The sequence below is a fragment of the Marmota flaviventris genome, chromosome 14 (assembly GCF_047511675.1).
Source record: "Marmota flaviventris isolate mMarFla1 chromosome 14, mMarFla1.hap1, whole genome shotgun sequence".
In the NCBI taxonomy this organism is placed as follows: Eukaryota; Metazoa; Chordata; class Mammalia; order Rodentia; family Sciuridae; genus Marmota; species Marmota flaviventris.
Genome location: NC_092511.1, coordinates 4,170,365 through 4,182,919, shown reverse-complemented (window position 1 = coordinate 4,182,919; position 12,555 = coordinate 4,170,365). Strand labels below are relative to the sequence as shown.

Here is a 12,555-nt window from a genome sequence, read left to right as displayed (position 1 = left end):
ACAGCCTCTTTCCGAGACATTTTATGATCTGGGGTACTATAGAGAGCAAGGACAGAGGCCCCTCCCTGACAGTCAGACTGTTTAATGCTTTGCCTTGTAACCCCAAACCAAGTCAAGGCTGCTGTCTACTGGCTCCCCACTCAACCCCGTGGTCCTAGGGACGATCCCGCGTCTGCATTAGGCTCCACTCCAGCAAGGAGATCTGTACAGGGCCGAGAGGGGAGGGTGAGGCTAAGGGTTGGGGATCTGGTCCCCACCTGCCTGCTAGTGTTAGCTGAGACGTGGAGCCTGATGATCCATCAGAGTGATTATCTCTACCTCAGTCTCAGCAGGCAGGGAATCCATGCAGGCTGCATACCTGGACTCGGGCTGCTCTCAGGGCGGGGGTCCTGAGAGGTACCACTTCCATGATTTTCACCTTTTAAATTCAGGGCTAGACTGAGAGTTGAGTCATGAAACTGTTAACCTGCCTGCAGCAAAATGTCCCATGAAGGTCATATCCCTTTAAGGCAACCGCAAAAAACTCAGTCCCCATAAACAAATGGCAGTTCTTCCTGCTACCAAACAGATCACCTGCCGAGGCCTTCCCACTGTGAGCTGTTCAGGGAATTCAAAATGTCAGCTCAACTCTAGAAGTTCATTCACATAAAATTTTTTGATCCTATTTTATAGCTTTTTCACTCCTATCAAATGATATCCACTTACACTTCCCCAGAGAAGCCCCCCCACCCCCCACAAAGTTGCCTACATTGTTACAGCATCTTAACTGGTCAATATACTGGGCTACCTACCTCTTTCAAATTGTAGCTTTTTATATCTTTGCATAATTTCAGCTGCGACCATGCACTCAATCTAAAAGAAAAGAACATACAAACGAATAGAATAAGCTGAGGGTGAGAACAGAAGGCAACATAAGCCCAAGCAGGATCCGGAGCGGGCGGGAGCTATGCCACCACACTAGTGCTGTCAGCAAACCAGTTTGCTCATCTGCACGTGCCTCATCCTCCTGCAGGCGTCCCTGTTTGGGGCAGGCAGCATCCGGGCAGCTAATTGCAGTCTCTAGTCCTTCTTTGATCAAGAGCTCAACATACTGTTTCAGGCACTGAAAAAGAAGCAGGAAAACACATGTCAGCATCTTTCCTTCCTCAGTGGAAAGGCGCAGTGATGCGCTGAGACACTGACCAGCTGAGCACGCTGCTCCACTACAGTTTTACATTTTCACTGTGGATCTCATAGCAACCACCAAAGCAGAGATTTAGCAACAGTTTTTCATCTGCCAAATGACCCTAATCTGCGCCAGGGACTGTGTGCTGCCTCACAGGGCCCAGCACACAGAAGCCCATCCCTCATCCTCACATCAAGGAGTATCCCAAACAAAGCTGATGTCGGGCACTTCCCTAAACTCTTTATCGTCCACCTTTCCACTTCATCCTTAGAACATTCCCACAAGAAACACCGATAGGATGGTCCCACCTTTCAGATGGGAAACTGAGTCACCCAAGAAGAATGTGAAGCTTACCCAGACAGCAGGAGTTGGGTTCAAACCCCGGTTCACTTGTTGGAGTGTTCACCCCGTCCTATGAGAAGCCTCATAGGACTGCAATCCTCCTTTAGCACACCTCACCTACCTGGCAACGACTGATTCCAACTGTACTTTTGGGGAGCACTGTTTAAAATTTGCAGTGAGCCCAAAATATCAAGCGGGAGACATTAGGCAGAGTGGATAGTGAAGGCGATGACACCCTCTCAGCACCGGTTTCCTCTGGCTTTACCTCACTAGTTACAGAAATCCAGTGTCCCCAAACAGCACATCATAAGCCAGGCCTAGCCAGGTGGCCCAGACCTAGGGAGACCAGGGACAGGAACATGGAGAAGCTGAGCAAGAACTCAAAGAGCGTAGGAAAGTGGGGCCAGGTAGGGAAAGGAAAATAAGGTAGAACACCTCAGTAGAATCCCCAAAGCAACATCCAAACCTGGTCCCAGACAACACCGAAGCAACCTTACTATGACCCTATAGTAACACCATTAAAATGCATCGTGATGAAAGGTGATCAACTTCACTAAGTGCATGGTTATATGAAGGCATGGGTGCATGGGTGCAACGGCAGGCCAACTGAAAGGCCTGCTCTTCTGTGAGTAGCAGCCCTGTTACTGTCTCTCCACCAGTCTCATGTTCCCAGTCCACAGTCTGATTAATCTACCGTACAGTGGAGTTGTGAAAAAGCCTAGAAAAATTCATGGAGAAGGGTATATTCCCGATATAAAGAGAATCGTTTGATCTAAATGGGTAATTCTCTCCATTCTTGCAAACCAGGATATTTCATTCATCAAAGACTCAAGATAGACATTTTTTTTAAAAATGGAAATCAAAGCCATCCCCTGAGAAAGCTGCTTCCCAGAGCTTTTCTCCAGAGTGATGGCTTCCTGTGCAAATGAGAACGTGGGTAGCTGTGAGCAGAGGCCCTGACATTTCAGCCTCTATTCCTTTGGTCTGCTGAGGCTTTGATGACTGCATGGCCCTGAACTTGAACGGTCATGGCTACATCTACCTTTTGGCAGCCCATCCTTCAGGGACAGAGCCCCTGTAGCACCAGGCAGAGGCAAGCCTGGTCTTGGACACCAGATGGCAGGGTTGTCAGGGACAAACTCATCACCCCCCTGAGAAGGCCTTCCCCATGCCGAGGCCTGTGAGGAGGAAGAGTGGAGTCTTGCAGAGCCCACCATGGCTGCATCTGCTCTGGGCAGAACCGATGACCCACCAGGAGGCTCTGCTGCTGGTTCAGTAGATGGTGATGGGCCACGGCAATGACCTGCTTATAGCAGGAGGAGAAGTGGAAGGTCCTGCCTGTGTCCAGCCAACACAAGGGGGAGCAAGACCCTCAAGGGCATGGGATGAGACACAAGCAATGCTGGTCGCTGTACTAAGAGGCATGGCACAGAGGCTCAGTGCATTCAGGCCAGAGCTCCCTCGAGGGTAAGACAGGGATGCCCATCTTCCTGGGCTTTTGCAACAGTAAGAAACAGTACGTAGAAGCATGTGTCATACAGCACCAACTAGGAACAGTGGCCCTGCTCCCTCGTCTGCCCAGCTGATCAAGGACTTATGAAACCCAGGCCCTCCACAACAAGCTCATTATTTCACATTCTGTAATTAAGTTTGTCTAAGTTTGTTCTCCGTGGGACACCGGAATGTCTTAAGTCAATGGAATGCTAAAAACTCTGACACCATTGGGCAGAGCAGTTCATAATGACAGAGCACTATTATCCCTAAGATTCAAAACACAACAATTAAGACGGGTGTGAAAAGTCTCTCAACATCACTGTCCAAGAGCCCGCATATGGCAAGGAGGCTGAGTGGCATCTGGCTGTACGCAGCCCAAGTGTGGACGCCAGTGCCCTCAGAAGACATCTCCCTGTACAGAATGCAAGAGGGTCCGCTAGGGAAAAACAACTTGTTTACCCCAGAGAGCAAAAGAGGGTCTGAGTGGCTGATTGTGCCTCCATCAAAATCGGCCCGTCTTCTTGCAGTTATGAAGTGGGTCATGACTCAGCCATGTTTCTCAACCTGGCAGCAAAAATGTCTTGGAATGTGCACAAAAGCATGAACAGAGAAACTTTTGTGACAATAAAGATGCAGTTCCAAGGCAGAGAGGAACACAGTTTCTCACGATCCTATTCTATTGTAGCTCCCAGGAATCGAGTGCCTTCCAAGTGCCCGGCTCTCTGCTAAGTCACCTACGTTACCAAAGAAGCATGCACAAGGGTCTAGGAGGTGTTACTGCACCCCACCCCCCCCCCACCCCCGGCAGAAACCAGGCTCTGAGCAGCCGTGCTCTGTAAGCACAGCACCAGGTGTGCCTGACTTCAAAGTTGGTGGGTTTTGTTGAATGGGTTCTAACTTTTTGCCTACTTCTTCCTCAATTAAGAACTCTTCTATAAGCAACCATTTATTAAGTCTTTTCTGTTATCTCAAGCATTGTAGGGCAAAGAACCGTGTATGCCTTCATCTGAGGAGGCCCGAGTCATGGCGAGCACGGGGTGCTATGACTGCACTGAGCCCCCAGACATGCAGACCTCCTGGCCTGGAGGGAGGAAGGTGAGCGTCACCCACTGTGCTCTGTGCCATGGGCCCTGACAAGGGGTGGTGGGGCTCTGCCTGGCCACCTAAAGGCAGAGCTGGGGTCCCTCTGGGTGGGGCCAGGGAAGACTCTGGGAGATGAAGGGGGCCCGAGGGACAAAGGAATTCCAGGGAAGAGGCATCAGCTGCCCGAGGGGAAGAAGGGGAGAGGCTGTGGAGCCACAGAATGTTCTAGGCATTTCATTTTCCACTGTGGCTTCCAACTCTGAAACCCAGCGAGGAGACAGCCTGCTGATGTGCAGAGGTTTCCTGCCAAGAAGAAGTGGGACAGAGACGTAGCTGCCTCACTCCAAACTACAGCAGGTCTGTTTTGTCTCTTCTCCTCCAAGGCCTTGGCTGCCGAGGTCCCTACCCGCAGAGGGAAGCACTCAGATATCATACTCAAGGGTGCCTGAGTGCCTTTGGCCTACCAGGAACCACAGCTTATGAACATCAGCCACAGGCCGGCCCAAACAGAAGCATGGGACCCCAAAGAACAGGGTTTGAGGAGCAAGGGCCCTGGAGCTCCAGAGTTGGCTGGAACTCTGGCTCACCCACTTACAGCTGTGATGAGGCCTCACATCCTCCGGGTGCAGAGGGAGCCTGGCAGAGAGAAAGGTGGTCCCAGGACTCAGGCGCTCCCCGGGCATTCTTCAGCACGTCTGGAGCCATTGGTACCAGGCATCCATTAGTGTTTCTCCCCGACCAGACGGCAAGTTCTTTGACAGTAAGAACTGTGTATTATTCTTCTTACAGCTAGCAGTGCTGGTCGGCAGGAAGTGATAGGCTAGTGCTGTACATAGGGACAGGCGGGAGAAGATGGATGGACAGACGTGCAGAATGTGCCCAGAGTAACCAGCTGCCTGGCAGCAGGCATTCCTCTGCATCTCAGCAGAAGAGCTGGAGACCCCACAGAGTCCTCTACATACTGCTCTGGGCGACAGCTGAACGGCGGCACAGACTCGCCCTCTGATAGACCCCACAGACCATCGCAGAGGCGGAGGCTCCACCAGCACAGCCTTAGGACAGCTTCGTGGGACCCTGCAAGCAATCCTGCTGAGTGGCCTGCCCTGCAGGTAGAGCTCGGGAGGGACAGTGAGCACCTGCTGCTGGAAGGCTGTGGACTTGGTCCCACATGACTTGGTGCATGGAGAGTGAGCTGTGCCTGCTCCGTTCTCTTTCCAGACACCTGTGACTGCTGCTGCCCTGCTGCCACCTCTTCCAAGAGGTCGGTCTAATTACTCAATGAGTTGTCAGGTTCAGAGGAGAGTAAATCTCTGTCTCATCATGTGGGATCAGGCTGCCCTGGTAAAAAGGAATCAGAGCAAACAGTTTTCAAAGTGTCCTTTAGCCCAGGGCCCCTGTGTTCTGATGAATGTCCACAGGATGACCTCATGTGTCTAGAACAGTTGGAATTAGGCTGTTCTGCTGGCTGGCAGAGACCATGACCTGAAACCCCATCCCTGCCTGCAGGCCAGCCCCCAGGGCTCAGGACCAGGTGCTTCCATGGGCACAGACCAGGCCTCTCCTCTGAGCCTGAGCAGTGCAGAGGTGGCGAAGTCCAGCAGCCAGGGCGGCCTCTGCAGAGGCCTCCCCCGGGGCTGGCTCTCAAGTGGGGACAGGCAGCCCGGGGGGTGTGGACAACTTGGCCTGGGCGTGGTGCGTCCCAGAGCTGAGAAGAGACCAGAGGAGTGGTGGGCAGGAGCCTACAAGCAGGATAGTGGGTGGGGGTCCGCATCCTCAGAATCTGGTCCTAACCCCCAGCGGAGGACTTTGCTCAGAGCCTGGAAGAGCTTTAAAGTTAGTTTCTCCAGCCTGTTGTGTGCTTCCTAGTCTGTAGTACGGAAAATGCCATGAACATGGAAGATGAGGGTTCTGTGAGCCCTTAATGAGAAATGGCATTGGCTCCTCCCACTTGGTGTTCTGTGCCATCTCCCAGCCCACACTTTCACCCAGCACCTGTGGTCAGGCCCTGGTGTCAGAGCTGGGGGGGAGACAGGGCTGCAGCAGTCACCACTGCTCACCTTACCTACCAGGTGGGCCACACAACATGCTCCAGGGGGCAGAGGGGCTCCCTCGGACGGCACGCAGCATGTGCCTCACCCCAACTAGGGATTGTGTCTCTCCGTTTTGAGGCTGGAAAGCTTTATGGCGATGGAAACTATGCAGAGGTACAGTAAGATTGGCAGGCGAGAAATCTCCTAGGGGTAGCAGCAGCAATTGTTGCTGATGCCCTACCCTTCCAACCAGGGTACCACCTGTGGGAGAGTGCATCTTTATCCCTTTGAAGGGTGAGCTCCCCCTAAGGCCTCCAGGGCCCCTGCAAGCAGGGAAAGCCCTGGGTACAGGCATCACGGCCGGGCCTGTCAGTAACCAGTAGACAGATGCTGTCCTGCTCACATGCATTTGGGAAATTCAGGCTGGGGAGTGCCTGGGGCTGTGCGCGCTTGAGTACCCAGAGGATCGTGGGGTGATCAGAGACAGGAACGCAGCACAGTGTGGGCAGGCCCACCATGCCACAGCATCGTTCTGGGTGCTTTCTGGACAAACGTTCCTCAGGACACCCACCTGGAGAACGCTGCCCCAACTCCTTCACGCCTGGGGTTCTAAGCTGACCTGAGGAGGAAGCCAGCCTGCGGGCACTGTACCTCCTCCTCCCGCGGGCCCTGGGTCCTCCATCGCCTGCCCAGGTGTGGATGACCAGAGACGCCCCAGAAGGGAAGGTGCAGGACCACAGAATCATGGCACAGGACACCTTCTCCCTTCTCAGGGCCCATCGCGCAGGGACCTCCTGTGCTTCTCAGTACCAGGTGGAAGGTGAGATGCTGTCGACACTTTAATTCCTAATTAGGGGTTGAGGGGGACAAGCCCTGAGGGTCTTGCTGCTTCTGGGCATTCCCATCAGCGCCCCCAGGACGCACGCGGTTCTGGCTTCCTCTTTTCATGTTCCTCGGCTCCAGATAAGCTTTGGGTCTGAGGTGGAGTCGCTTGTTCCTGTGACTCCCGTCTTATGGAAGCAGAAAGCCAGCGACAGTGTCACAAAAGCCTTGGCAGGACAGCCTGGAAGATGGAATATTCCAGAAGAAGGAACACAGGATGGCCTCTGACAGCCTGTGGGTGACCAGAGGGATGCAAACATGCCGGGGACACCGTGGAAAAGGGGAGCCCAGGAAGGTGTCCCCTCCTGGCGAGGGAGGCCGCTCTACGTGCAGCGCACCCTCTGGAATGGGATGAGGCCCCCTGGTGTGTCAGGTGGGTGGAGGCCATTGCTTCCCCTCTGTCAGCATCTCCCTCCCTCCCACCCTCCCCTTGGCAGAAAAATGTCAAAATCAGGTTCCTTCCTTGTGGGGTGAAGATAGTTTCCTGGGGCTTTAACAGGGCGCGTTTGTTGGTTGTCAATCCTGTACCGCCGCCATCTCACTTCCGTGAGCCTCTGCTGATTAGTTCTTGAGTCCCGCACGGACCCAGGTGTTTGGGGGATGGAGCATGAGCCAGGAAGCCTTCTGACCACGAGCACATCCGAGCAGAGCATCAACAAGAAATGGGAGAACGAGGGCTTGGATCGGCTCACCGTCCTTAACCACAGGACAGAGGTGACGACGGGCTGTGCTGGCCTGCGCCCCCCACAGTGCCGGTGCCGCTGATGGTGCAGAGGCGGGAGACGCTGTCTGAGCAACAGACTCTAATCCCCACACTCGAAAACTCCACAGGCTGCTGCCCTTCCACCCAGTGTGGCAACTGGATTCAGAAGCAAGAACCTTGGCTGTGTGTGGTATCGGGACGGAACCCAAACCTGGGGGCTAGGAAGCGCTCTGCCGGGGCCGCACCCCTGGCCAGTCTTCGCTACTTTAGAAAGTGAAGAAAGGTTTTCTTTTTTCTTCTGCTTTTTCAGATGATGACTGTGGTGTTTTCGTTTTCAGCTTCACTGAACCGTAACTGACACTCAGACCGTGCGTGCGAGGTGCGCAGCTCGGGGCTCTGGGGACGTGAACACCGTGGGCCACCAGCCTGCAGCTGGGAGAGTAGCCATCGTCTCACACTTCTGCTTCTTGGCTTGGCATGTTCTTGCTTTGCTAAAACCCCTCAGTCCATGGCCACAGTGAATCTCCAGGACCTGGAGCTGCTTTAGGAACTGCATTCACCCCGCCGAACGAACCTCTGCCCTCGGAGCCCATTTACCCCAGGCCCCGAGCTCCCGAGGACCTGGCAACCACCTGCCTCCTCTCTCCTGTGGGAGCTTATTGTCCCTCCCGAATGGGAAAGATAAACAAGGACACAGGGTGGACTTAGATCGACTTGAAGAGAATCACTCTCCTTTTGTCCTTGCTCCCTTTTTTCCTGATGCATATGAATTTTGGATCTGAGTTAGCCCTGATTCCAAGAGCGTGAAATCCCCATACTCATTAAAAATAAATCATCGGGCCCCAAAGGAAGGTTGGCTCCACCTTAAAGACATTTAAATGTGATTTCAAAATGTGGACATTCTCGTTCAGCACAAAGCAGGGAAAGACGACCCTAATAACGGAGGCTTCCAGCTACTACGGGCATCATCAGGTCAGCCCTGTCCTGATGTCAAGCGTGTGATTTTTAAACTAAATTCGTAGGGAGGTGTGGGGAAGGTCTTCCTGACTGGCAAGGGAGAGTGTGTGCTGGGACAAGTCTTCTAGACTGTCCACCAGCCTCGACGACGCTGTTTAAGGACTGCCTTCTCACTACGAGCCACCATCACAGACATCTAATCTGATTGCCTGCCTGAACACACAAAGAATCCCAGCAACCTAGCAAGAGCCTTCACCAGGAGACCCCATCACCCACCAAGACCGTTAATCCAGTCACTTGTGAGGTCTGGAAAGAGAGGAAAAGGCTCATCCCGATGTTCTTTTGAACATGCACTTGAGCCAGAGACCAACCAGGGTACAGAAGATGCACTGGCACTGGGCGATGGTCGTCATCTGCTCCACTGGATACTCCCCGAGACAGAGCTTGCAGGACACCAGCGGGTCGAGGGCCAGGTCCCAGGTGGGCCGGTACCTTGCTGTGGTCATCGCAGAGCAGTCTGAAAACATGAGAGACACACAGGGTCAGACCTCCTCACCTGCAGCCTTCACAGGACCATAGCTGGGTCACATCTCCTCTCACCAGCCCTGGATGTGAGCGGCTGGCTCTTGATGGGGCTGGAGTTCTAGACAGAGCTCCTGTGGATCCTCAGAAATTTTAATCAGGAGCCCTTGACTTGGGTCTGAGGTGGTTCCCTTAACATTTCCATGGTAACTTTCATGTCTATCCTCAAAATGGCAATCGCTCCCCCTTCCCTCCACTCCTCTCAGGTACATTTGACATGGCACCTCCTTCCAATACAGCACCTACCCCAGGAGAGCAAAAACCTTAGCAATTTTGGAAGAGAAGCTCTCCTTGGATTTGGCTATTCTCCAGTGACCGCTGGAGAACATGCCTGGGAATCCCATCAGCAAAGCTTTTCTCCGCAGCCCCTGGGTCTGCACAAAGATGCACCTTCTCCAACCTCCTGTCCTGTGACCACCCTCAACCTCCAGAAACTGCCCTGTCCCATTGGCTTCTTGAGCCAGCAGATTTCCTGGAACATCAAGTTCCAAGATGCATGGGTCTCGGGCAGCAGGGTCCACTTATTGGAGGTCAAAGTGTATAGTGGATCCCAGCACAACGCTAGGAATAACCCTCACTTCCCCAACCTCCTAGGACTCTCTCTGGCCACAGCCTAGCCCAGCAAGGCCAGTGCCCTGGATTCCAAGTGGTTTTCTATTGCTCAATGCTGCACTACAGTACCACTGCTTGCTGGATGGTCTCTCTCCTGCCCCAGGCAGTCAGGAAGCCTGGGGGAGACAGGAAAGGTGTGTTTTTCCAGCCCTTAGCTCAGCACCTGACCACAGGGTCTCCCAGTGAGTGCCTTCATCTGCTTGCAGGAACAAATGCTTGTGTCTGGGATGTTAATTGTCACCTGGGCCCCTACCACTTGATTTAAGCCTCATGCCTTTATTTTATGCATTCACGCTGATTTTGCAACAGATAAGTACATGTTTTCTTATTCCAGTGCTCCTGCTCAGCTTCCTAAACTCTGAACCAAGAAAAATTCAGTTAAGATTCTAGATAAGATCTCTGCTTGCCACCCAGATCTCAGGATCCACAGGGTGTAGATAACAGGTGGCTTCCTTGGCCCTCCTGCTCTGCACAAGCTTTTGTCTTAGGCAACCTCTGACTTAGAGCCCAGGGCTGATAAGCACAAGGACCAACACAACACAGGAAAACACAAATGGCTTTGGACCTTGGAAAGATTCAAAGAGAGAGAGTTCCCCACCCAAATCCTCAGAATCCATTCAGGAACTTCCTCTACCAGTGAGAGGTTAGCTGATAACCAGGCAGCCTTCCAGGGTGTGTGAGTCTGTGCTGGAGGGAGAAGACGAGGAGAGAACATGCTGGACAGAACCCTCAGCCCAAGACCTCTGGGGTGGGCCTGATGTTGGAGAGGAGAAGAGGAGGTCACGTCCAGTCGAGAGACAGGAAGATGCGACCATCTCTCACCAGAGGACAGGATGCGAGCCACGGGCAGGGGAGAAGGAAGGGACTCTGGCTGGGGACTCAGTCCACGGGTAGACCAGCACAGGAGGGCTTAAGAGAGAGCCACACAAGGCCTGCGTCACCAACACGACACGGAAAACCCAGGTGCTCCTGTGCTCTGCAGCTAGGGACTGGGTCTCAGGTTGCTCTTGCTCACGAAAGCTACCCCTAGGGTCAGGTTGCTGTCAGAGTTTTTCTTTATAATTCACATCATCTCTTTCTCAAGTTTTGTCAGTCAAAGGCAGTCAAACAGCCTGCTGAATCCCACGCAGGGCACCGGAGGGAGGAAGCCAGCGACCCAGAGAAGCTGCAAACCCTGAACTCAGCAGATAAGACAGGGACAGGTGCAGAGCAGCATGAGGGCAGACATGTGATGGACAGGCCACAGGAGCTCACAGGAGAGCGGAATGATAGGAGTGACCTGGAGTCACCCTGGAGACAAGGACAGCCATCCACCCAACGCTGCAGGGGACTGGCAGTGGCAAGGGCAGACCCAGCTCTCCCAAGTGCCTAAGAGTAACTCACTCTGAAGTACACGTATCTCCACTTTGAAACAAATTCAAGTGATTTTTGGACCGGGTGGCACCCTCAAGATAATCTAAACAAGCCTCCTAATTTGACTAAAAGTGACAGCTCGGGAAGACTTGGACAACTGGGTCACTCAGCTCTCTGGAGTGAAGAGGGTGGTTTCTCATTCGACCTGGAAGTCATGTTCATTGGGAATGTTTGTCTGCACTCTGAATTCCTCACTATTGTTGCTGGTGTAAATGCCCATGAGGGATTTCTGGGTCTCCGATGGTCCTTTGCGGTTCTCAGTATCTTCTTCTGTCTTAACCCATAATGATTTTTTTTCCAAATCACATTCCTTTAAAGTTCAGTGTGCACAGCGACGGCTGTTTGGACTGAACATCAGTCAGCCCTAAAAAGGATCCCAGTCCTCAACCCCAACAGTGAGCTTGGGGTGGGCTTCAGAAACCACCTAAGGCTAGAAACTTTCCCAAAGGACAGCGGCTGCCCCCTGGCTTCCCTGGCCTGTAGAGTGGGACCAGCGGTTGCAGATGCCATGGCGGGGGGAGGGGGGCATGTGGTCCAGACTGCAGGGCGCTGCAGCACTGGTTTTGGGGTAAGGGAACCCAGCAGCCCTGGCTCATGGCCATGGCTATTCGATGTCTGCAGGGATGACTGGCCCTCTTCTGTGCTCCCCCTCCCTGAGTCCCACTCACCGGCTCCAGCCCTCTACAGAGATGGTGAAGGGGGAGTGAGAAGAAGCATATTCAATGTCGGGGAAATGCTAGCTTGGTGAGAAAGAGGACGATGCCCTGTGGACTAGAGGACAACATTGTACAGCCGAGAAGAGACATGATTAGAGTGTGCAGTCGGGAAGTTCACGGGCGAGGCATCCGTGGGAGAGAGCCTCCTGCCTGGGCATCAGCTGTGCCCTAGGGTTCCCGGGGGGACACGTGCCCAGAGTATGTGGCAAGGGGAAAAATTCCAAGGCCCGAGGCTCCTGTCACAGGCCACGCCTGCCTGCGAGCCGTCTCCTATCCCGGATCCCCGTGCAGCCTGCGCCCCAGGCCCAGACCCATCCAGCCTTGCTCACTCCCAAGCCCTTTCCCTCAGCTCCAGAGCTTGGTTCCATTCCCCGGGGACAGCCTCGCTGCCAAGACCCTTGGCACAGCATGGAGGCTTGACCTCTCTTCCTTCCTCTTCTGCTGGACCATGGTCTCTACGCACCCCCAGACGATGTGGCTTCCACTGGCCTTGCCACTGGGCAACCTCAGCCCTGGCCTCTGCTCCTATTCCAGCCCCACAAGCCACCCGTGAAGCAGGTCAAATCTCTATCTCAG

General features: G+C 53.7%; 1 protein-coding gene across 7 annotated transcripts in view; it reads right to left on the bottom strand.

Moving 5' to 3' along the window:
* Rnf144a (ring finger protein 144A) overlaps positions 1-12,555 on the bottom strand; it is a 95,914-nt gene that overhangs the window by 20,539 nt on the left and 62,820 nt on the right. For all 7 annotated transcript variants that reach the window (XM_027937798.2, XM_027937800.2, XM_027937794.2 and 4 more), the window contains 3 exons: positions 9,028-9,173; positions 998-1,102; positions 792-852 (listed from right to left, as the gene is read on the bottom strand). In XM_027937798.2, the coding sequence (XP_027793599.2) occupies positions 792-852; positions 998-1,102; positions 9,028-9,162 (301 nt within the window). In that variant the 5' untranslated portion in view covers positions 9,163-9,173. The remainder of the gene's footprint in view (positions 1-791; positions 853-997; positions 1,103-9,027; positions 9,174-12,555) is intronic.